Source organism: Apium graveolens, chromosome 10 (genome assembly GCF_009905375.1).
Source record: "Apium graveolens cultivar Ventura chromosome 10, ASM990537v1, whole genome shotgun sequence".
Taxonomy (NCBI): domain Eukaryota; kingdom Viridiplantae; phylum Streptophyta; class Magnoliopsida; order Apiales; family Apiaceae; genus Apium; species Apium graveolens.
The window spans coordinates 203,268,570-203,294,606 of NC_133656.1; the positions used below are offsets into that span (position 1 = coordinate 203,268,570).

A 26,037-nucleotide genomic window follows, 5' to 3' on the forward strand; every position below is an offset into this window, starting at 1 on the left:
AAAAAAATTATTTTTCTCTCCTTCTCTATATCAAATACATAACTAGTTTAAATATAATATTAAAATATTATTAGGATACATTTATAAGAAATATTGTTGGTATTGATATACAATTAAAAATCCTAAAATACTAGGATTTATTTTTATATAATATTTTTGAAGGAAAGGACTCTGTTTGAGTCGCCCTAATGATCTAAGTGGATCCGATTTTGAAGTTGACGAGTTGTCAACCCATGTACATTCAATAGATTTCATCGATGTAACCTTTTCTTTCCATTTTTAGGCATCTTCTCAAATTACACTCCCTGTCTCCTCTGACCACAGTAGTTATTTCTTTCACCTGAAATTTCCCAATTAAGAAGCTCAAATCACCTTTCGCTTCTCACTAGTTTTTTTTTTAAAAAAAAAATCAATTTTACATTAATTTCTCCATCAACCACGTCAACAACACCAATTTCCACCCCAATTTACACATGGACATAAGTATCAAAATCGAATTCAGTCCATTTTCAAAAATTATCGATAAATTAGTTAAAAATATTTTGACTAATTCAATATATCGCTTAGCAAAAAACAATAAAAAATCATGATGACTTCTCGATAATTTTTTAAAAAATCATAAATCAACTGTTCAACCGATTAATTTCGATTTTCAATATTTATAATCATGATTGTAATTCAATCAACCTAAAAAATTTCTTAATTATCGAATTCAAACGAAAGTAAACTCAAATTGAACATAATTCTTAATTATCAAATTCAAACCAAAATAAACTCAAATCGAACATAATTCTTAATTATCGAATTTCACATTCAAAGACATATTTTTATCATACCAAACCAAATTAAACATACCCAGTATTCAAATCAAACATATTTTTATTATATTTTATATAAATACAAAAACTTCATATTCATAAAAACAATTTTTATTTAATTATAATTATTTCAAAAATAAAAGAACCAAAATTCAACCGAAACCGGATTACGAAATATAAAAAAGTGGAGGGCAACAAACAACGAGGAAACAAAGAAGTTGTGTCAACTCATCTCCCGTAATCATTTCATTTCACCCCATATCTCTCTCTCTCTCTCTCTCTCTCTCCCTCTTTCATCTATACATATACACATCCTATATCTATAATTTAACACACACATCTGCGTGTTACTCATCAATCAAAAATGGTCGAAACACGGCGAGGCTCGTCGTCATCGAAGCGCCCGCTCTCGTCTCCTTCCTCATCATCTCTCCCCACCGGAAAACGATCAAAGGTTCCGTCTTTACGCCTTTTTCACCGCTTTTTCGCCGCGATTTGATTGAATTGTGTGTGTTTGCGTGTGGATTCGTGTGAATTGTGATTGAATTGTGTTTTTACAGGCGGTGGAGACGTCGTCGTCGACGAACGAGAATCGGCCGGCGGCGGAGAAAACCCTAGCGCCGGCGAAGGAATCGGGAGGCGAATCGAGAGAAGAGGAGAAAGGAGTGGCGGATCGGAAACTAGGTGGTGACGCGGTGCGAGATGAATCGACTGATGCTAGACTGGAAGGTGAGGTTTCGAAAAATTTGAGCTTTTTGGTGTTTTTCGTAAATGAAGTTCGAGTTTTTAGTTTTGAATTGTGATGGTGGTTCGATTTTAGTGTTTAATTATAGTTTATTTTTGTATTGAGAATCAAAAGAAATGATTTTGATGGTTGATTTGAGTTTAGTTTTGAACTTTAGGTTTCGTGTTTTGTAAAGTTTTAGCTTTTATCAAGTTCTTAAGGCATAAATTTAAGTTTTGTGTTGAATTTTAGGTTTTTTTTTGTATTTAGAATAAAAGATTATGATGGTTGATTCGAGTTTAGTGTTGGACTTTACATATCCTGTTTTATAAAGTTTTAGTTTTTATTGAATTATGAAGGCTGATTTTAGTTTAGTGTTGATTTTTTTTTTTTTTTTGTATTTAGAATAAAATTCGAGTTAAGTGTTGAACTTCAGGTTTCGTGTTTACTAAAGTTTTAGTTTTATCGATTATGTAGGCTAATTTAAGGTTAATGTTGAATTTTAGTTTTTTTTGTTTGTAAAGTTTTTGTTTTTATTGAATTGTGATGGTCAATAAGTAATTTGAGGTTGTTGTTGAATTTATAGGTTTCTTCTTTTAATGAAGTTTTAATCTTTATTGGATTGTGATGGTTGATTTGAGTTTAGTGTAAAATTTAGGTTTCTTGTTTTATAAAGTTATAGTTTTTATTGAATTGTGATGGTTAATTTGTGTGTAGTGTTGAATTTTAGGTATGTTGTTGTAATAAAGTTTTAGTATTTATTGGATTATGATGTAGTTTATGTAGATTACATATTTGTTGTTTAAAATCAAGTGAGTTACATTTATTTTTCAGGTATCTTGTTTTTAGAAATTTCTTTTGGTTGATTTGAGTTTAGTGCTAAAATTTAGTTCTCTTGTTTTACTATAGTTTATTTTTTTTTAATAAATTTAGTTGGATTTTAGCTTACATTTTTTAAAAAAATACCATATTTTGAATTGTGATATGTGATTTGAGTATAGTATTGAATTTTATGTTTCTTTTGGTTTATAGGTGGTTCTTTGATTGATGATGAGAAGAATAAGGTTAATGGTTCGTCTTTGAATCGTGGAAAGAAAAGGCAGCCCAAATCGAATGTTGGTGTCGCTTGGGGAAAACTTCTTTCCCAGTGTTCCCAAGTAAGCATTTTTGTTCAATTCACTCCTGGATTAAAATGTTTGCTTTCTTTAGACATCTTTTAAGCAAGCCTAGTTGCACTGGAAGTAATAATATTGTGATTGATCAACAGGAAAGGGATTTAGAAGTCTGTGACCAATATAAAAATTGCTTGAAGTAGAAATGAAACTTCAGTTTTAGATATGTAGTTACTAGTCCCTACTTATCTCCTGCTCTTTAGCTGATTTAAGCTGCAAGTTATTTATTTTGAGTCATTAATACTTACTTAGTAATATGATTTAAGCTGCAAGGTTTATAAGATTCCAGGAACCTGAATGTGCTTAGTAATATGAGAATTCAGGGTGGCTTATTGTCAAGGCAGTAGGCACTATCTTAATGGCTTGTATGGTGTTACTGCACTTAACCTGTATATTACATGGGCATGAGTTGATGCCTCGTATCGACCTATAGATGATAGACTTAAGTCGGAACAACTGTAAATTGTTTGCCAGGTGAGGGAAAATAGTATTACTTTGTAGCGTAAAAAAGCTTTGAGCAACTCTAGAAAATTAGAATGTTACATCATAGGTGATACATGCTTGAAGATGAATATTTAACAAAATGGGATTTGGAGAGAAATACCAAGGATCAACGGACTTCGTACTTTTTAAAACTAATTTACCAGTTAGTAAGGTATCGGGTCAAGTTGAAATGGATCATTAAGATTTAAAGACCTTAAAACGTACCTAAATATTGTAGACTAGATATCACCTTCCTATTATGAGGTGAGATGAATAAAAATTCCACCCTACAATAGCATTACTTGCTCTCCTTCCTATTATGAGGTGAGATGAATAAAAATTGCTCTACAATACCATTGCTTGCTCTGCAGTAATGGTCTCGTCAAAAATATGTTCTTCTCATTGTGTTTACTAACAGTTATCTGAAATTTATATATTCACTTTTATTTTTCTTATTAAAAGTTCCTCATACTTTTCTTCACTTCAGAATCCCCATGTTGTTATGCACCGTCCTGTATTTACTGTTGGTCAAGGTCGTCAATGTGACTTGTCAATAGGTGATCCATCTATCAGTAAAACTTTGTGTAATTTGAGGCGCATGGAGTCGGAGGTATGTTCTTTATGCGAATTTGGTATAGATGGATATTTATGCACGAAAATTGATGTTGCTTAGTATGTTTATATTCCTTTCTTGTTATGGTTCTTAGGAAGGAAGTCCCTCAGGTACTTTGCTTACAGTCACGGGGGGAAAAGGGATTGTTAAAGTAAATGGTAAAGTTTGCCCTAAGCATACCTCCTTGCCTCTCAATGGAGGCGATGAAGTGGTTTTCAGTCCATCCGGTAAACATGCTTATGTATCCTTTCTAAATCTTTTTAGTGATTTTTATTGAAGTTTATTGAGGTATATTTCAATTTCCTTTAAGTTCTTGAATAGTAATTGAATTTCTCTTGCTAAATCATATCACAAGAGTTTCCTTAACACATTATCAGATATTCCAGCAACTTTCTAGAGATAATTTATCCTCTGATAGTTTACCTCCAACAGTAAGCATACTAGGAGAGCACAGTAGTCCAATGAACGGTCTACACTTCGAGGCAAGTGGAGATCCCTCAACTGTTGCAGGTGCATCAGTTTTAGCATCTTTTTCCAATCTGCGGAATGAGTTTTCCCTTCTTCCCCCCCCTTCTTGCGATGATGAGGATGTACAACCTGAATTGCCTACTCTTCCTTTTGATTGTGAAGTGTCAGATAATCAGATTGTGGATGCAGACATGAAGGATGCTGCGGAGATTGATGGGACTAGCGCTTTGTTGAATGAGAAGGCTGTACAATCTACCAATGTGGATAATGAAAATATCAACTTAAACAGCAGTGGGCATGATGATGCTCTTGATAGAGAACTTGAAAAGGCCCCAGAAACAACCCCTGAATTAAGGCCACTCCTGCGGATGCTCTCAGGATCGTCTGCTCCTGAGTTTGACTTGAGCAATAGTATTTCTAAGATACTTGACCAGCAAAAAGACTTTAAAGATGGATCAAAGGATATGGATGGTACAGTGTTAATGTCAAAGAGGCGCCAATCATTTAAAGAGGCGCTACAACAACGTATTCTCAGATCTGAGAATATTGAAGTTTCAATTGAAAGCTTTCCATATTATTTAAGGTGCAAATTATAACTTGACTTTAGGTAGTCATTGCATTTCGAAATGTAAGGTTATTTGGCTTGTCAGATGCATGTGTGCAGCTTTCAGTTCAGTTGGTGTTTTCACTTTGGGGATCTTTCCATTATAGAGGCTCAGTGCCATAAGAATTTATCACTCCACCTATTGTCCTGATGACTATATATTGTTATTAAGAAACACCAAAGGAAATAATTGGTAACAAATTTTGTAGGTGTCCACATTTTCCCATTTGGTCCTTCACTCCAAACCAATAGTCAGTTGATTCCTGTGGTCTGAATCTGATAGCGAGGAGTTGTTATCTATTTCAAGAGTGTTTAAGTGAAAGAAACTAGCGGTATATAACTTGAAAGAAACTAGCGGTATTGTTTTCCTCGATTCACGTTTGATGTTAACTTTGTAATTTCTTACTGGCATATGACATTGTGTATATAACTTGATGACATTGCTCTTCTTTGACTTGTAGAAATAACAAAAATAGAGGCAGCGTCTTTAATCACCAAATTCCCATACTTGAAGTCAACCTTTCAAGACCAATAAAAGAAACAGAAAATATTATTAGAGTTCTATCAATACCATATTTATTCCTCTGTTGCAAAATTGTTTTCCTCGATTCACGTTTGATGTTAACTTTGTAATTCTTACTTGCATATGACATTGTATAGTCTATACTGCTTTGTTTATTTTTTGCTGTACTGTGCAGATAATATTTTTAACTTGTTCATATTTTTTAATGTGAAAAAACTTCTAAAAATGTTTTGTTTGAATATTATATTCAGCTAGTCTAGTTGTATCTTGCAAAAACTTCTCCTCGCGTGCTAATTTTTGTCATATATTCTTCTTTTTGAAAGTGAGACCACAAGGAATGTTCTGATTGCTTCAACGCACATACAGTTAAAGTGTAATGGATTCACCAAGTTTACCGTGGACCTGCCTTCTGTGTGCCCGAGAATATTATTGTCCGGTCCTGCAGGTATTTATACCTTTTGTTATTTTAGATTTTAGTGAATGAGTTAAGTAGGACTGAATGGGTATATCTATTCTTTGTGGATCTTTTACCAATTATAATTTGTAATTTCCCTTTTTTATTTACTAGGTTCTGAAATATATCAAGAAACATTGGCCAAGGCGCTTGCCAAACACTTTGGTGCGACACTTCTCATTGTTGATTCCCTTCTGTTGCCTGGTGTAAGCTTTCCTCTGCTTTTCTAGTCTATTTGTTTGTTCTTGGTTTAATAAATTTGTAATTTGTTGATGCAAGTCCTCAATTATATTTGACACCCTTGAGGGGAAATTATGAACCATAAATTTGTAATATATATGTATTAAATCAGGGATCTTCAGCAAAGGAAACCGAGGTTAGAGAAAGTTCAAGGCCTGAAAGAGCAAGTGTGTTCGCTAAACGTGCTCAGGCTGTAGCCTCATTGCATCTGAAGAAACCAGCCTCAAGTGTTGAGGCTGATATAACTGGCGGATCTATTTTAAGTTCTCAGGCCCACCCCAAGCAGGAGGTTTCTACTGCATCATCAAAAAACTACATTTTTAAGAAAGGTACCCGATTCTTCTTCTCAGTCATTACTCTTGTCCATGTAGATTTAACTCTTTTTTTTCTTTTAGTGAACTATATGCTGTGAGGAGGATGAAAGTGTAGTTTCTAGATACAAAGTATTATTGAAATTTCGGCTCTATGTTATCAATTAAAGACTTATATTGTTTCCTCTTTTCTTTTCGGTTTTGCAAAATGATAAAAAGGTGATATTGTACTGTGATTCTCTTTATTTCTTAGGTCTCTATCATAAAACATGCTGGAACCTTGTTGCAGTATTTTACGTTCTTCTCTAAATATACTCTGATTGCATAATTAAGTTGTTACTTTTTAGTTAGTTTTTGTGTCCAAAACTAAGCCATATTCTCCAAGTCATAAAAACACCCTTGCTTAATAGAGTCATCACTTCTTCAGGTGATAGAGTGAAGTTCGTTGGGTCCCTGCCTTCCGGATTTTCTCCCTTGCACCCTCTTTTAAGGTACATTTTCTCCCGATATAAGTAAGTCACTGCAATCTTACAGTTTATTTTCATTACCTTCATTGGTTATTATATGTATGTATCTACCCACATAAGGGTTGATTTAAGTAAGAAATCGTATCTCTCTCTGTACCGGTTACCTAAATTGTGATTTTTTATTCTGTTGGAGTAACTATCATTTGTTATTTATAACTTACAGTTGGACGTTTTTAAATATTAAGCTATGGATAATTAATTATGTATTTGTGTATGGGGATGGGGGTTGAAGGATTTATTGCTGAAAATGATAGTGAGAACCTGGTAACTGCAGGAGTGGCCGAGTGGGTCAAAGAGACTATACTGAATTTAGTTTCAGGTCAGCTTTTTTGGGTAATGAAAGCAGACCATTGGAACTTTTTGTGCGAGTAGTTACAATAATTAAGTTAGCTTTATATAATGTTGACATAACCTATACATATGGTTTTGTTCTGGAAAAGCTGTATGTGATATCTTTCTCTGTTCCTCCTATTTTTTCAGGGGCCCATCATATGGTTACAAAGGCAAAGTAGTGCTTCCATTTGAAGAAAATGGCTCTTCCAAGATTGGAGTTAGATTTGACAAACAAATTCCAGATGGCAATGATCTTGGAGGCCTCTGTGAAGAAAATCATGGTTTTTTTTGCGCCTGTGAGTTATTTCCCTTTGTTCCTATTGTTGTGACATTCCCCTTTTGTGCTTCGGTAATAATATTTTGTTCCAAATTGTAAGAATATGTGAAATGCTTATTTTTTGTCTTGTTTTGTGGACTAAAATATCTTTGTATTTTTTTTAAAAACCATTTATTTTCTTTGCATCCTCTTCTGCGAGATTGTGACTTCAGCATTCTCCTGGAGCAGCTGTGTTATTACTCCCTCCATCTCATATTATGTGTCTTGTTTTGACTATTAAAGGGTCAATTTGACCAATATTTAATAAAGATTTATTAATTATTTAAAAAAACTAGAAAATAGATTTTAATGTGAATAAATATATTTTCTACTAAATTAAGTTCTAAAAACTTTCTCGATTATATAATATGTTTACGGTCAAAGTTTGGTCAATTTGACCCTCTAATAGTCAAAACAAGATACATAATATGAGATGGAGGGAGTAGTTTTGCGAGGGATCATGAAAATATTGAGAGCTTATCTTTTCCTTTTAGTATGGATCAGTACCTATTACTATTAGTCGACTTCAAATATTTGGTGACTATTTTTCCCAAATGTTGAGTGATAGCTTTTGGTTTTGTTTTGGAATTACTTTACTTCTTTTGTTGACCTTGTCATTGTCAACTGCTATGACGATTTCCAGATGCTATCTATTTATCTTTTATTTGATAAAATTCGAATTGTTTGAATTAAAAACTTGCAAGGAGTATCAATGTTATCAACAACCTAGTAAAGTTTTAACCCCAATTGCTGAAAAAGAAGTCGGGGATAATTAAGTCCAATACATGTACACGGTGTGCACGAATAAATATATAATTGTTGATTGTTGATGGGGTTTGAACCTTGAATCGGGTTAAATATCAAAGTGATCATTGAACCGTAGGTCGTATATCAGTTTTATCATCAAACTTAACGGAGTATCATTTGGATCACTAAAGTCATAATAAGTATCAAATAGATACCTCAAAATATGTGCTCGGGATTTAAAATTTATTTTATGGAGTTCTAAACATTTTTTTTAAATCCTATTACAGCCAAATGAAAAGTTATGAATTCATAGTATTTTAGATGATATTGTGAGATTTTTAAAAATTTATCTACTAATTATTTTTATTTAAATAAAGAAAATGACTATAAAATTAAAAATAAATAGTAGATAAAATTTTAAAAATCATACTATATTAGTATAAAATACTAGAATTCATATATTTTTATTTGGTTGTAATATGATTTATGAAAAATATATAGAACTCCATAAAATAATTTTTAATTCTCGAATACATATTTTGAGGTATCTGTTTGATATATATTATGACTTTAGTGGTTCAAATGATACCCCCTTAAGTTTAATGATTGAACTGATATATGACGTTCAGTTGAATGACCACTTTGATATTTAACCCACCTTGAATCTATTGAAGTGGAGAATATTATTTCAGAATTACATTTAACTGTCTAGTTTATCTACCTTGAAATCTAATGGTTGTTATTTACGGTACCAAATTGACAATTTAGCAATCTCTCTCTCAGCCCATTTCATCTTAATTAAAAGAGTTTAACTGACTTCTGAGGCTACATTTTTCTTTTTTGATGCAGCTGACTTGCTTCGCCTTGACTCTTCTAGTAGTGAGGATAGTGAAAGACTTGCAATTAATGAACTATTTGAGGTAACCGCAGTCTGTTATGTTCTGGATGTACTTCATCCTGTTGTTTATTTACCTTTTACTTTTAAATACTATCCCAAAATGTACCATGACATGGTTTGAACTTTCTTACAGGTCGCTTTAGAGCAATGTAAAAGTGGTCCGTTAATTATATTTATAAAAGACATTGAGAAGTCATTACTGGGCAATCCTGAGGCATATGCATCTTTTAAAATTAAGCTTGAAAATTTACCTGGAAATGTGGTGGTCATTGCTTCGCAAACGCAAATGGACAATCGCAAGGAGAAAGTAAGTTATTGTCTCCATGCCATCCGCCGTTTCTACCTTCTTAAAGATTATTTGAGAGGCCTGAATGGTTTGGTGGAGTATGTACTGAAGTTACATTTTAGGTTATGTGGGTACATGCTTGTGTTCCTCTAATAAAATCTATGTCTTTATGTTTCAGTCTCAGCCTGGCGGACTTCTGTTTACCAAGTTTGGAAGCAATCAAACAGCACTGCTTGACCTTGCTTTCCCGGTATGTTACAAAGTTCTGTTTGATTATTTCGTCAAATGCTCTTTCTTGCAGGACCTGTATTTGGATCCGTTTTGAAATTATCTTTTGTCCTCTCATTTGAACGGTCCTTTTCATTTGTTGTTTCTTGGTAAATTTCTGCATTTTCATCTGTGAATGTGGGGGCTAAGTTCTGATCATGTTGACTGCAACTGAAAATTTAACAAAATATAACTTTTTTTATAAATGTTGTGTGATTTCTTTCAAATGCTTGATGTAGCAATATGCTTCTCATCCTAATATTTAGTTAATTAACTACATATAACTTTTACTGTTTTTTCCAAGTAAAAATACTGACTACGCAATTTGATCCTTTGACATATTATTGATTATTGATGAGTACGATGTAATACATTTGACAGTTTAACAAAATATAATTTTTTTTATAAATGTTGTGTGATTTCTTTCAAATGCTTGATGTAGCAATATGTTTCTTTCATATAAATTTTACTGTTTTTTCCAAGTAAAAATACTGACTACGCAATTTGATCCTTGGACATATTATTGATGAGTATGATGTAATACCTTTGACAGTTTATTCCTGTTACCTCTTGTTCTTCCCGTTTGGGAGGGGGTGTGGATGTTAATTTTACTCAAGTTATGTTGGTTTTGTATGACTTCACCATGCTGCCATGTAAATAGCATGAAGGCTGCAGTAATTCTTAGCTGTAACTTAGTCTTGCCTATAAAAAAGTTGTAACTTAATATTGTGTTAGTTCTTTGGGACTATAATACTTGCCGCGTAATATGGCCGTATAATGATATACATATATATATATATATATATGGGAAATTATCCCCAACCAACTTGGTTGGGATACACCATCCGCAATGTTTCATTGCAAGCTTCCGCAATGTTTCATTGCGGCAGGTGAGTACTACCGCAATGAAATATCGTGGCAGCTATATCCCATCCAACGATGGCTGGGGAACAACTCCCTATATCTATATATATATATATATATCGAATTAATGTGCATAACTATGATAGAAAACAGAACCCCTCATAATATGAAATTGTTATATGTAAAATCAAATTCATTTGTTGAATTCTTAATGTTAATATCATCTTTTATGATTCAGGATAGTTTTGGTAGACTACATGACAGAACCAAAGATGCCCCCAAAACAATGAAGCAGCTCACTCGTCTATTCCCAAACAAAGTATCTATACAGATGCCTCAGGTAATTATTATACTGAGCGTATTCTTGTCAGTAAATATGTAATCAAGAAAGCAGATAAAACTATTCAAACCATGGCAGGATGAAACGCTACTTTCAGGCTGGAAGGAACAATTGGATCGAGACGTAGAGACTTTGAAGTCAGAGTCAAATATTATTAGCTTTCGCTCAGTAAGTAGTCATGTGTTATGTCATACCTTCGTTATTGTTACCTTGATGTATAAGATCCTTTAATTGCTTCACTTGGTTCTTCCTATGCCACTTTGAATTAAGTTGATCCTTTTCATGCATAAAGTTGCAGGTTGTAGGTCTGTACAAATACACATTGATTTAGATTACAGTGTATCCTGAATAATTTTTGTTTAGGAATGTAAATAATCTTATCTGAAAGTAGTTGCCTATGTGCTACACATGAGCTCATAAATATATTCTGTTATTGATTTGTACATGGTGGGGCCTTTTGGTTGAATTAAGGCATAGGTTTTCAGTTTTCAGTTATAATTTTGCTTTAGATATCATGTTCAATTTATAATTGGGTAGCTTGCCTGATTGTTTTTAGAGTTTTGAAGAGCTTAAATTCTTCTCTCAATTGTTTATACTTTTTCTGAATGTTAATGTAGTAAGTTCTTGATTTCAGGTTTTGAATAAACATGGATTCGAATGTCCCGAGCTTGGAACATTATCCATAAAAGAACAAACCTTGACCAATGAAAGTCAGTACTCTTATTAAGTATTTATTTGACATTATTTTGATATGGGCTGGATTAAATTTTCATGTTTGAGATTGTTCTTTTCATTACAATAGGTGTGGAGAAAGTTGTGGGATGGGCTTTGAGTCATCATTTTATGCAATTTTCTGAAGCTCCTGCAAAAGATGCCAAACTTGTGCTATCTAGTGATAGGTTTGTCACGTTTGCAACTTACGTATTAAGTAATAACGATAGTAAAAAACGTGTGAAAAATGATGGATCTCAATATCATTTGACATTTATCCTATTTTACTTGCTGTTTATTTTTGCAGCCTTAGATATGGTCTTGACATTCTACAGGGTATTCAAAATGAAACCAAGACTTCAAAGAAATCACTCAAGGTAGCAGTTACAGTATATAGCTATGTGTGTGCATGTCTATATATTTTATATGCGTAACTTCCTTAATATTACCTACCTTTCTATTTTTTACTATGTTAAGTCTGTCTAAAATGGAAATAAATGCATATTGTTTTGAAGGACGTGGTTACTGAAAATGAATTTGAGAAGAGATTACTTGGGGAAGTTATTCCGCCCAACGACATCGGCGTTACTTTTGATGATATTGGCGCTTTAGAAAACGTCAAGGATACATTGAAAGAGTTAGTGATGCTACCTCTTCAAAGGCCAGAGTTGTTCTGTAAAGGACAGCTGACAAAGGTTAGATGGTTAAAGATTTATTCACCTAGTTTATCTTGTTGTTACTTGTGGTTGTAAAATTCAATTCTTCCATACTTTTTTGCTACTAAAGAAGTTACTGTATGTAGCCTTGCAAGGGGATATTGCTTTTTGGACCTCCTGGCACGGGTAAAACTATGCTTGCAAAAGCTGTTGCGACCGAGGCTGGTGCAAACTTCATCAATATATCCATGTCAGCCATTACCTCGAAAGTACTTATTGACTGTGGACCACTCTCATAAATTTTCTGCTCTAGATTGTCGTCTCAAATTATTGACACGGGTCTACTTTTTGCAGTGGTTTGGTGAGGGAGAGAAGTATGTTAAAGCTGTTTTCAGCCTTGCCAGTAAAATTTCACCCAGTGTCATTTTTGTTGATGAGGTAGGCATAGTAATTGGGCATAAAATTCCAGTAATTTGATTTGTGCTATTCTTACAACAACTTTAGTTAAAAATTCAAAAATGATAGATGTGTATTTATATGCGTGATGGCATTGTCGGATAACTTAAAACATATTAAATAGTGTACAGAAGAAGCCTAATGGTGTTAAACTATAAATATATATTTATAGAATTTATATAAAAATAAATTATTTTATGTGTGTGTGTGTGTGTATTTACCTACATAAATAAGTGACCGGAAACATACATATATATAATTATATATAACTATAATTAAAAATTATAATTATGTAGATAACAGGGACAGTAAGTTGAATTTCAAAAAGATCAAAGGATTATTTGTTAATTGTTTATATCAATTTGATACATTGATTGGGCAGTCGGCCAACTAATGGCACTTGCTTATCAAGTCACTTTATTGATTTTGTTCTGAATTTTTTTGACTTGGTAGTTATCGATTAGTCAGCGAGTTAATAACAATTCTATTTTTTTTCAGCTAGTCTTGTTTTGTGTTTAGTTCCTTTTTTTTTTCTAGTTCCATTTTGTAATTTGTAGTACTTTTCCCAACCCTAATGATGTGTTTTGTTGGGATGAAAGGAACAATTTGGAATGGGATATCAAGTATAGAATGACTAAATTTTCTAAATTTTCTAAATTTTCATTCTTTGAACAATTACATTCCTAAACACCTAAACTATAATTTAAACACCCCAATTTGAGATGGAATGCTCCATTCCTTTGTACATCCATTTTCTTCAGAATTCTTATCATAACAATTTTGCACGACCTCGTTTTTTTTTCCCAATCTTACCTCCCAACTCCAATTAATTTCCTTTAATTTCATTCCATTCCATTCCATTCACTTAACCAAACATAACATAACAGTTTTTAAATCAGCACCGCCAGATGCCACATATTTAACTAAATGCAGCTTATGAGAATATATGCTTCTGCAGGTAGATAGCATGTTAGGAAGGCGTGAAAATCCTGGGGAACATGAAGCAATGCGCAAAATGAAAAATGAGTTCATGGTAAATTGGGATGGATTGCGCACAAAAGATAAGGAACGTGTTCTGGTACTTGCCGCAACCAATAGGCCGTTTGACCTTGATGAGGCTGTTGTTAGGAGGCTTCCCCGAAGGTTTTTAACAATTCTGGTTTCTTTTTGGAAATTTATAATATATGATGGCTTGTTCATGGTTGTGATATTATATATTGTAGGTTGATGGTAAATCTCCCAGATGCCACAAACAGGGAAAAGATTCTAAGAGTTATATTGGCTAAGGAAGAATTAGGACCTGGGGTTCATCTTGAAGCCGTAGCTAGTATGACTGATGGTTATTCAGGAAGTGATTTGAAGGTTACTTTTCTTGATTGTGTATTTTCTTAAATTTCATTTTTTGTCCTCTTCCTCATTGTCCTACTAGTATTTTAATTGAAGTTCTGCCTTGTAATTTTATCTATGTTTCAGAATTTATGCGTGACAGCTGCTCATTGCCCCATTAGAGAACTTTTGGAGGAAGAAAAGAAGGTTGGTTATTAAATATAAATTCATATACATTCTTCCGATATATCTATGATTTTGTTTGCAACTGTAATTACCATCTCTTTTGGACATAGTTATTTTTCTCTTCCTGTATCTCTTTACTTGACCTGTCCAGTGTGAGTCATTAGTTATTACCATCTCCTGTTTTAGAAATCAGCTGACTGTTGAAAAAAACATTAGCTCGAACTGAACGCGATGTAATCAAACTTATGGTTGACGGTCCGGTATTGGATCATTTGCCGCTCACTTATTTTTAAAATTAATCTTTGTTCAATTTATAATGTTACTACCCTCAGACGTGTTATGTTCTATATATAATTTTGTTTTTAATCATATCAGTTATAAAGTAAGTTTTTAAAATGTGAAAAAATGCTACTTCTGTACAGAATACCCAGCTGAAATGTTTTACTTAGCCGTGTTGTGTTGAACATAATTAGGTTAAATGGTATCAGGATTGATTTAGATTCAGGAGGGCAGTATGTCATTTAAGTAGTTGCAGCCTCACTTATTTCTTTTTTTACATCTTTATACTACAATTTAGCACATCTGATGTTGTGAAATGTTGTTGACTGGTAATGAACATGTGAGTTTAGCGGAAGTCTCAACATTCATGTAATAATGATGTGATTAGATGCATGCTGAAATACTTTACAAATCTTCTAGGACAAGTATAATCGTTTTACATCGTGTCTTCACTCTTATACAGGAAAGAGCTCTGGCTTTAGCGGAAAATAGGCCTTTACCTGCATTGCGTAGCAGCGTGGATGTTCGTCCCTTGAGTATGGATGATTTCAAATTTGCACATGAACAGGTAGGATTATTTGCAACAGGGATTACATTATTATTAGTAGCTGACTCTATCTTCAGTAAAGCTTTTCCAAGTTCTTTGAATTTTTGTGGGTTCAGATGTTTTGTGTTCTAAAAAAAAATATTTTGTAAATCACCCGTATAAGGTGGAAGATGATCTTTCTCACCAATGTTTGGCTTTTAAGCTGCTTGTTCATAAGTAAAAGTAAGTCCTTGCTCTTGATTTTAGTCATGGAGCATGTACAATGTTTATAAGTAAATAAGTCCTTGCTCTCCTTTGTATTTATAGTTTTCGAAATGTTAGTCAATGTCCAGAGCTCATTTTAGTTCACAATATTGATGCTTGAGAGATATTTTACTGTATAAATGATTGTATGTACAATGGATAACTCTTTTTGGTCCCTCGAATACATTGTTGTTCACTTCTTAGGCCATGTATGTTTCCAAATAGTTTGCGACTCAAGATTATACCAAAGTTTAAACTAATGTTGTTGTATGCTTGGCTGTTGTACTAACAGAATATTTTGTGTGCAGGTATGTGCAAGTGTGTCATCAGAGTCTACAAATATGAGCGAGCTTCTCCAATGGAATGAACTATACGGAGAAGGTGGATCAAGAAAGAAGACTTCTCTTAGTTACTTCATGTAGAGGAGGTATCCAAATTGTATAGAATTTTTTAGATTTGTTTTTTTCTCTTTTTCCTAACTATAGAGTACAGCTGATGATGGTCCTTGTGATTGAGGAAATACTACGGGTTCCACCAGAACCCGGATCTTTTTTTCCTGTTTGAGATAGAGGCTCCTTTGTATCATATGTTTTATGGATATTTTACCGCCATCCATACAAGTTTAAATTATACTTGAGCATGTACATACATTGTGATTAATTTAACAAACCGTATACATGTTGGTATTGTTTTGCTCCTTATTTTTGTTGATGGCTCCTTTGGGTTTCATTGATGATCTTTCAGAGTTCATAGATTGATTTTTTTTCTGCTAGAGTAAAGTTCATTGATCTTTTTGTATAGTCAACCAATGTAATATGTTCTTATTGATTACATGTTTATATTTGCAAGAATTATTCTTTGACAAGTGTAATTTTGTGTAATTTTATGACTCAGATATTCAGTTCTCTGATTGTACCTTACAAAGCTTGTTTCCGCAATTATACAGAAACTCATTGACATTAACAAAGATAGTCGAGGTTCTAGCCTTGTTAAAAACAATGTGCATGTGTGTTTAATTATAAAAAAAACAAGCTAAACAACAGATTAATCACAACGGAAACATTTTCATATAAATAAGTAGTCTTATTAATGAAAATTTATAAAACATACACAAGTAGAACGAGCTTGAAGGTACTGGTAATAACTATTAACTAAATGTAGCTATAATCAATTATAGTAACAAGAATCAAAAGACTATTAGCTAATTTACATAGTTCGGCTAACTTAGGATAAGCTACTACTTTTGTCTTCTGAATTCTGATTCGAACCCTTGTAGCGAGATGAGGCTCTCTGTGTACTTTATAAGTGATGTATCTTTGCTATCAGGAATTCGAGGAGAAACTGACTTTGTCTCTCTCTTTCTATGATCATAAATTATAAGGTTGGACGTGAATTTATCATAAGATTTACGACACTCGTCATGATGATCCGCTTGAACCACAAACCTTCCAGCACCCAAGTAAAGAACTTCCCTGTCCATCTTGAAATCAACCTCAAGCTTAATCTTTTTAGTCCATGACACATCGCCATTAACATTCTCCAATTGCCAAAGAACAGGCCCATTGTAGCGCGATTCAAAGATCATAGCAGCAGAACCTTCGAACTCCAAAACGTTTGACCTTCCATTGTATTCTGGAATGGGATATGGATATACTCCAAACACCTCATCATCCAAATTGAATGATAGTAACTCATCAGTACCTTGAAAATACAATGCCCCAGGTTGAACATAAACACATTTTGAATACGGGGGAATTGCAAAAGATTCTAATGTTTTAGGAACCTCAATCTCCTTCCAAGAATCATCCTTGGCGGAATACAACTGTGCTACAAATCCAGAGGACTTGCCAAAAAAATTATCACACACAATCATAAGAATCTTGTAGTCACCGGAAATAGAATCGAAACCAAACCCTAGATTATAATTTGATGGTTTTTTCGGGGTAGGAAGGTACTTAAACAACTTGGTTAATGGATTCCATAAAAACACATGATCATCGAAATGCATACAAGACTTGACAAGACAAACAAGACCATCGCATGAACCGACTAGAAACAACCTATTAGTACCACTTAATCTTTCTGGTAAGTCGATTCTTACAGATTCATCATCATGACTGTTCATGTAAACATTATGAAAACTACCCCCGTAGACTACGTCCATGGCATGGTCGTACTCAACCTGATATGTGAAAGCTGTAAGTAGAGAAGGAAGATTTTTTCTAGAATTAATGAGGTGAGTTTCGACAAACCGGCGACTTGATATGATCGAACACCACAACTTGCAGACGGAGCTCAAGCAGACTAGTGATGAAACTGGCAGCAATAAAAATATTTTCAATATAAGCTCTTCAGCTAAAGAGGAAAAACTAGGGTTTGAGTTTTTAGTTTCCATGTCTCGCTCAATGCGTGTGTTAGGGTTTAAGCCTTTGTCATACTTTTATACTACTGTCCCAGAGAATTTTTAGATAAAAGAGAAGAAACAATTGTGCATGAATGTATAGGTTAATTTCCAAGTTTATTCAAGTGAAGAAAAGAAACCGGAGGATTTGTCAAATATAGTTACCATCTTATTTACCGGAAGAAAAAAATAGTGAAAACATAAAAATAATTACCATCTTATTACCTGTTTCAAAAAAAAATTACTTATAATTTATTACCTCTTTTTTGTTTTATCACTCTCTTTTTAAATATAAACCGGACACGAAATTGATAATAAACTGAATGAATTTCAAAAAATATTTTTAACTTGTAAAGTATATTTAATAAGTATTTTTAGGTATTTGCTAAAAATATTTTTAACGTTTTTTGATACAATTTGCTACTTAAAACATTTATACTATCTTATAATAATAGATGAAACACTAAAAGTTTGATAGTCGTGGCTCGGTACTTGATGAAATTAACTAGTTACCCTTATTTAATAATTTTTTTTATTATTATTACATCCTTATATAGTTAATTATCATTTCCAAATAAATCATATTAGTTACCTATTTTTCCTACTAAAATCGTTATAAGATAATTAGATTAGGATTATTTTGCGATAATATCATAATTATATATTAGGATTCTTATGACATTCTAATGGGAGATGATCGCATTGTTTTGCGTGTGTATAGTTAACATTGTTTTTTGCTTTATTTTCCCTTATCGTGTGTTCTTATTCATACGTTCATATCTCATATTTCTTTCTATCATTTTGTTTTAAAATTCTAGAAAAAATAACAAATCCTCTCTCCCTCAAGTGGTTCATATATGAGATAGATGTGAGCACATAAATAATATTTATGGGGTTCGAAAAAGATAATAAAATTTTAATTAATTTTTATTAGATTTTAAAATATAAGTATCAACATTTATTTAAACCTAATTTTATAAATAACATACCCAGGAATGATTGTATGCTTTGACGGTTTGAACATGCTATTTTTTTGAATATAACCCATTTTTTGTACACATTTAAAAATGATTGTGTTTTAAAAAAAATTGTTTCATAAAAAAAACAAATTTATACTTTTCTACAAAATACAAAAAGTTTTAAAATTATTATGTACACCTCTCTTATATGAAATTTACTCATACTAAGGAATACATATGTATACTATATTATTATAATAGACGAAACACTAAAATTTTGTCAGTCGATTGATCTAACACTTACTTAAATTACATAATTACACTTCTTAACTAATATTATTATAAACTAATTAATAGGGGAATTCACTTCTATTTACTTCTTCTATTACTTAGTTATCCATACTAATTAATAGTGAAATCGACTTCTATTTCTTCCATTAATTTAATTAATATATTAAAATAAATTCGTACATCGCACGTTACATGGAATTTACATTATTATATTAAAAACAAAAAATGAACTTTTGGTTAGTAGTCGGTTTGGTCATCGTAATTATAGTATTATTTAAAACAATCTCATAAATTAATTAATATTTACAATAGCATTATTTGAATACAAATTAAATTATAATATGTCTAATGGTATTAATTTAAATAAAATAATATATAATATTCACCAGAGCCGCGCTAAACAAAATTATACTATTGATCCAGCCTTAAATAGGATTTAAAAACTAACTACATATAATTAGCTGTATTTGCAGTGTCAGACTAAAACAAAATAATAATGACTAATAAGAATTTGAAAGAAAATTCGTTTGATCGATATAATCTAATCAGACTAAAATAAAATAATACACGGCCGAAAACAAAATCAAGGAAATTCGTTTAGATGATAAAATGTCTTCATGCTAAAAGGAAATTATATATTATCCATTCACTCTAAAACAAAATAATATTTACCCTAGACTAAAAAGAATAAAAAAATAAAAAAAATACAATTACAGTTAAACCTCGATTAAGTAATATCCGATAAAGTAATAACCTCGCTTAAGTAATAATTTTCATCGGTCCCAACTTGGGCCAATGTTGTAAAGTAATATTCTCGCTAAAAGCATAAGATAATAAAAAATTCGAAAGTCATTAAGGGCTCAAGTAATATGTAAAGTAATAATTCCATAATTATATATATATATATATACTGTATAATGTATATGATTACAAAATTTAATTCTTATTAAAATATGAATCTATTGTAGCTTGTTTCTTCTTTCCACCAAAGCCAAAATTAATCTCGTCCTTGACTTTATGTAAAGCAAAAATAACTCCTGGTATGTTTTGCTCGTGTTGTAACAAGTAATTGTTCAAAGTGGTGAGTGCTTGAAATGCTTCCTTTGATGACACGCTTGGGATGAGATTGCTATCGTCGGGTTCAGGATCAGTCCCTTCATCAGTGCTCATTACCGACTCAATGATTTCTTCATCCGTAGGTGATTCCATAACCGCATCATTCTCGTTTGGATAGTTTAAGAGATGCTCGACATCCATCACATTCCTATATCGTAAATTAGAGATAACTTCATTTAATCCTTCGACACCTTCATTTATTTCTCCAAGTTCTTGTTCATGTGATTAATTCTAGTTTTTATACGTACATTATATATTATACTGTACCACGTAAACATAAAAATTCGGTAAAGTAATAAAATATTACTTTATCGATAAAGTAATAAAATATTATTATATCGATAAAGTAATAAATTCGGTAAAGTAATATTTTTTCCCGGTCCCAAGGGTATTACTTTAAAGAGGTTTAACTGTAGTTGGATTTGGTTGATATAACGGATCTGAGACTAAAACTAAGATTTGCAATCGCAAGTTAAAACAATATAATAAGTACTACCGATATGACTAATTTTTTTATTGAACCATGCCAAAACAAAAATGGAATTATAAACGTAATCCGTTGGTCAAACTAATGTCATCACGCTAAAATAAAATATATTATTTATTCAATTTAAAATAAAATAATATTCACAATGAGCTAAAAGAAAATTAAAAAAAAAACTAAAATAGAATTATGTGCTTGATATAACGGGCCTCATATTAAAACAAATAATGTATATTATTGATGCATGTTAAACTAAAATTAAATTCCAACTAAAGATGATTCTTATATTATTAACTGGTATTAAAATAAAATTAAAATATACCTAATTCGTTCATAAGATAACTGGGATCCAACTCTAAAAGCCAAAATTTTAAAAATATGATACTAGGTCTGTGGGTGAAATGTTTGGTTCATATACTTACGTGTTTACTTCAATTTTTATAACATATATACAATTTTAATAAGACAAAAATATAGATGATTTTTTAGTGAGCATAATTGTGTCGGGTTAAAATAAATTAAAATATGCTATTTATCCGGGCTAAAAAAATTTATAATTAATTGAAGTTAAATTAAAATTGAACTTAAAATAAAAAAAATAATTAGACCAATTAAAATAAAAAATATATATTTTTGTCTGAGTTAACATAATTTTTTTACCATTAATATATAATTTTTTACCATAAATCCGGGTTTGAACAAATTAAAATAAAATAAGTATGAATATAATTAGTTGGATTCGGTCAATATACCAAACTAAAAATAATTCGTATTTGAGTTAAAATTTACATTTAGATTAAAACAAAATTATCTTTCATAAAAACACATATAAATATCATTAAAATTATATATTTTAATCAATGACATTTTAAACTAAAATATCACTAACTTATATACGTGTATATTTAAAATTATTATCAAATTATATTATTAAAAATTGTTAATAAATCAAATTCAGAGTTTAAAATTTTTCTATTAAGATTAAATTCAAAAAATATATAATATTAAAAATAATCCGTGCATGAAATTAGTTTAGCCTGCTACAAATTAAAAAGAGAAATCGAACAATCCTTCCCTCCCTAGGGCTAACATCGTTCCCTCCGCTCTGGATATTCTCATTTTTACGATCATTGATAACTGAATCTGAAGTAGCTCCACTTGAGGTACTAAACATCGCACTATATCTGAGAAAAAAAAATAGTACAATAGTTGCTTAGAAAATTGATTTTTTTTTCGAGATCTTCTTCATGTTGATCAATAGATTGTGAATCATTTATGATTGATAAAATGTATGTGGAAAATTCACTAATGCAAACAGAGATTTTATATAGAGATAGGGTTAATTACTTTGCAAAGTTAAAATTTTGGAAAAGTAAAATTTTGAAAATTAATAGATGTCATGCATGTTATGGTATATGGTCTCAATTATCTTTGTAAATTAGTTTCAAGATCCAATTATCTCAATTAGTAGATGTATTACCTAACATACATGCCTTTACCTGAATGTTAGTATTACCTTAGAAGTTAGAATCTCCAGAATGCGATTAGCCTAATCTTAAGAATCATGAGAAGACAATTAACCTAATCTTAAAATATCATTGTTTTCCTTCTACGCGTTTATTTCATAAAAATGCTAATAATTATCTCAAAAATAGAAAGAGATAAAATATAGGTGACTGGAAAAAAGTTTAAAAGATTATTAAAAGAAAATTTATGAAACTCGTGAGCATTGCTTCTTGAAGTCTATTTTAATGGCTTGTCCGCTAGCTCTAAATTTTGTCTTGTTAATCTTTTTAAAGTGAATTTTTTTCATGGAGATATTGATAGTGATTGATAATGATGATCCTGAATATGAGCCATGTTTATATGAGTAATTATACTTGTTATTGATACTTATTTTTCCAACTCCTTACAAGTAAGACAATTATTCTATATTTATAGGTAGCTTTATATCACAATTGGGCCTTTATTGGACTTTATATCACAAACTCATATGCTAAAGTCTCCTTTGAAGACCCCCCCTCTTTCTCTTCTCCTTTGGGCCCAAGAAACAGATCTTAAATCTGATACTCCAACATGATCATTGAAGAAACAGATCCAGAAAAATGTGGGAACACGACTGAGATCCAAACTGTTCAAAAATTAGAACATGTTGCTCCTGCAGAAATTGATAAAATACCATCGACCCTCAAACCAAGACGGTTGTTTCCGGTGGAGAAAAACCCCCCACCTGAGGGATCTCAGGCACAGAGGCAACCAGTCAAACGCAAGAGGAGAATTATTAAGGATACTCGCTCCCATGTTTTAACAGAAAAAGGAAAGCAGGTGCTCTCCAGTGATGCTAGGTTGCACTTACAGAAATTGAAGCAGAAGAAACTTTTACGAGAACAAGAGATGGATGGTGTAGGAGGCTCGGACGAAGAGCTCAAATGTTAGAGGCTGAAACTCAAAGACTAGAGGCGAAATTGGAAAAAATAAGAGATATTGAACGTTTGCAACAAGAGTTGAAACAAGCGTCGATTAAGGAAGGTGGTGATGCGGAACTTGATTATGTAGAGCTTTCGGAGGACGATGATGATTACTATTATGATGAAGAATAAGTTTCTACCGAGTCTATATATTCAAGGCCCCGACGCCCCAAGATAGTGTCCTCAGGGGGCACTCCGCAAGGGTCGATGTCAACAGACTCGAACTCACAGGAGGAGTTCCTAAAAATGCAGGAAGATATGGCTCAGTTGCGGGATCTAGTCCGCACTCAATCAAGGTTCGAAGCCCCGTTGGAAAACCCTCTCTCTCGAAGCATCGAGAAAGCAAAAATAGACAGGACTTTAAAAACTCCGGCACTTGATCAATTCGATGGTTCCTCTGACCCATCGGGCTTCCTTAACACCTTTGATGGTCGAAATGGCGTTTTACGGACACTCAGAAGTCGCCCGTTGCCAATTCTTCTCTACATGCTTACAAGGCACATGAAGGGTTTTTAGCCCATAAACGCAACGAAAACGTAAATTTAAATCTTAAAAAAAACCGAAACCCTCCGCAGGATCCATGCGAAAAATAATATTTAATTCGTAATTCAGTATGTTTACCTTAAGAAGTTTTACGTTAATGGAAAGATGAAGGTCTTTAATAGCGATCCAAGAACGATGAACGGATTTCCCTAGCAGCTGCTCCTCAAGTGTGAAGCACTCCACCGATATCCACCAAGAGTACAATGTGATGGAGGAGGAAGAGGTTGAGAGAATTAGTTGCCTCCCTCTTGTTCTACTTTAGAATTAGGGTTAATTATTTGGGTTGAGGCAAATAGGGTTTATAATAGTATATTTATAGGCAAAATTTTCAGCTGAATTTTTTTCATAAAATATTATTATTATTAACCCTTTAATTGATTATTCTTATTAACCAATTAACTAATAATTAAAACACCTTTTAATCATTGATACCTTTTCTAAACACTTTAGAAAAATAATTCTCTCACTTGATTTAATTTCCAAAATTAAATTCTTAATTAATAATATTAAGAATTAATTAAATCTCATTTAATCAATTATTAAATCTGCTAATTAATTATTTATTTCACAAATAAATAATTACCAGCCATTATTAATTAATTCCTCCACCATTAAATCATTCTCTTTTATGGTGTGACCCTGTAGGTTCAATATTAAGTCGGTAGTAGAAATAAATAATAATAAAACTATTTTATCATTATTTATATAAATTCTCTAATTCATTAAATATGATTAATTAATAAATTAATCATATTTATTCTACATCGTGAGGGATACTTCTCAGCATATCGCGACTATCCGGATAATACGAATTCAGTGCTTAGAATACCAAGAACCTATTCAGTGAGTAGTTACCGTACAATCAATTCCTTCTACCCTGCAATGTCACGATTAAATACAAGGCATGGAACTTGTGTCAAGCCTATCTTATTTAATCATTTGCTTTCCCATTCACTATGCTTAGTTCTATTTAATGTAAATTAGAAACTCCTTTCTAATTTCATTCACTCTGGCCAGAGATTCCTGAATTATCATAAGTGGATCAGCATTGAACATTCTCTTCCTTCACTGGAAGGGGTAGATCCTTTATTGATCATACACTATCTTCGTGTACAAATTCCTATACCCAGTAGAGCCCTTATAATTGTCCCTGGAGACTAAGAACTAAACCAAAGCATAGTTCAGTGTACACAAGATGACTATGATGACCTTAAGTCTAAGGATACTTGTACAACTATCACTATGTGAACAACTGCTGACACGTGAGTGAACTCCATCAGTTGTTCAGATGTGTGAGTCATGTTCAGTGAACTTATTCTATAATAAGCACCTACATACTAGCTATAGTGTCACCACACAAATGTCTATGAGAACAGACATCCTTCATAATGAAGCAAGCATATTATGTACAGATCTTTGCGGATTACTAATTACCAGTTAGTAATCTTATGACCAGGAAATATTTAAGTTTAGAGTTATCATCTTTTAGGTCTCATTATTATGATCTCATTATCATCCATAAAAAGCTTTACTCTAAACTATGGTATATCTTATTTAAACACTTAAATAGATAAATTCCGCAATAATATCAAAACAAGTCTTTTATTAATATCAATGAAATCAAAACAGATTACATAAAAGTTATTCCTAAATCATCATACATGATTGGACTTAGACACATCTCTTTCAATCTCCCACTTGTACTAAAGCCAATCACTCTGGTATCTAATACCCATCTTGTCTTTATAACGATCAAAGTGACTTTGAGAAAGTGGCTTTGTGAGTGGGTCTGCTACGTTGTTATGTGTGTCAACTCTCTTGACGTCTTCTCTTTCAATACAATACAAGAAATGTTACCGCGCTCCCACTAACCTTTTTGTAGACACATGGTTCATCTATGTTTTTGATAAAACCAAACTCTTTGATTGTCTCATCAAAACGGATGTTCCATCTACGAGAAGCTTGTTTTAAACCATATATGGTTCGCAGCAGCTAACACACTAGGTGTTCATTTCCCTTGGAAAGAAAACCCTCTGGCTGTGTCATATACACTTCCTCTTCAAGTTTCCCATTGAGGAATGCCGTTTTTACGTCCATTTGCCAGATCTCATAGTCGCAGTAAGCAGCAATCGCAAGCAAAATCCGAATTGATTTTAACAGGGCTACAGGCAAAAAAGTTTCATCAAAGTCAATCCCTTGCCTTTGTCTGAATCTTTTTGCCACGAGCCTGGCCTTATAGGTCTCCACCTGCCCATCTGATCCAATCTTTCTTTTGTATACCCACTTGCACCCAATAGGCTTAACACCTTCAGGCGCCTCAACCAGAGTCCATACTTGGTTGGTATACATAGATTCCATTTCGGATTTCATGGCACTATGCCAT

At 32.3% G+C, this 26,037-nt stretch overlaps 3 protein-coding genes across 6 annotated transcripts; 1 reads left to right on the forward strand and 2 right to left on the reverse strand.

Annotated features, from left to right (window-relative positions):
• The first annotated feature begins 1,040 nt into the window (after window positions 1-1,040).
• Window positions 1,041-16,093, forward strand: LOC141693486 (uncharacterized). Of its 4 annotated transcripts, none has more exons than XM_074498595.1 (29): window positions 1,041-1,272; window positions 1,379-1,547; window positions 2,575-2,699; window positions 3,685-3,807; window positions 3,905-4,051; window positions 4,188-4,320; window positions 4,441-4,861; window positions 5,729-5,850; window positions 5,974-6,065; window positions 6,212-6,428; window positions 6,838-6,901; window positions 7,212-7,256; window positions 7,418-7,566; window positions 9,183-9,253; window positions 9,365-9,538; window positions 9,696-9,767; window positions 10,887-10,988; window positions 11,067-11,156; window positions 11,623-11,698; window positions 11,791-11,887; window positions 12,007-12,076; window positions 12,215-12,394; window positions 12,502-12,624; window positions 12,710-12,793; window positions 13,770-13,954; window positions 14,035-14,173; window positions 14,285-14,344; window positions 15,066-15,170; window positions 15,701-16,093. In XM_074498595.1, the coding sequence occupies exons 1-29, from the start codon at window positions 1,183-1,185 to the stop codon at window positions 15,812-15,814; spliced, it is 3,639 nt and encodes a 1,212-aa protein (XP_074354696.1). In that variant the 5' UTR covers window positions 1,041-1,182; the 3' UTR covers window positions 15,815-16,093. The 4 variants fall into 4 exon arrangements, with proteins under 4 accessions (XP_074354696.1, XP_074354697.1, XP_074354694.1 ...); XM_074498596.1 differs by having other exon boundaries at window positions 4,468-4,861; XM_074498593.1 differs by having other exon boundaries at window positions 4,188-4,861.
• A 536-nt stretch (window positions 16,094-16,629) lies between these two features.
• On the reverse strand, window positions 16,630-17,787 carry LOC141691667 (putative F-box protein At5g52610). Its single transcript, XM_074496431.1, has one exon. The coding sequence runs from the start codon at window positions 17,785-17,787 to the stop codon at window positions 16,630-16,632; it is 1,158 nt and encodes a 385-aa protein (XP_074352532.1).
• Window positions 17,788-19,979: 2,192 nt separating this feature from the next.
• LOC141691668 (uncharacterized) lies at window positions 19,980-20,300 on the reverse strand. The gene has a single exon (XM_074496432.1). It carries the CDS (start codon window positions 20,298-20,300, stop codon window positions 19,980-19,982), a length of 321 nt encoding a protein of 106 aa, XP_074352533.1.
• Between the last annotated feature and the right edge of the window lie 5,737 nt (window positions 20,301-26,037).

Coding starts and splice junctions, on each gene's coding strand:
- LOC141691668 (XM_074496432.1), bottom strand. CDS start 20,300: ATGGATGTCGAGCATCTCTTAAACTATCCAAACGAGAATGATGCGGTT.
- LOC141693486 (XM_074498593.1), top strand. CDS start 1,183: ATGGTCGAAACACGGCGAGGCTCGTCGTCATCGAAGCGCCCGCTCTCG. Junction 4,052..4,187: donor CATCCGGTAAACATGCTTAT/GTATCCTTTCTA, acceptor ACACATTATCAG/ATATTCCAGCAACTTTCTAG. Junction 12,077..12,214: donor CTTCAAAGAAATCACTCAAG/GTAGCAGTTACA, acceptor ATTGTTTTGAAG/GACGTGGTTACTGAAAATGA.
- LOC141691667 (XM_074496431.1), bottom strand. CDS start 17,787: ATGGAAACTAAAAACTCAAACCCTAGTTTTTCCTCTTTAGCTGAAGAG.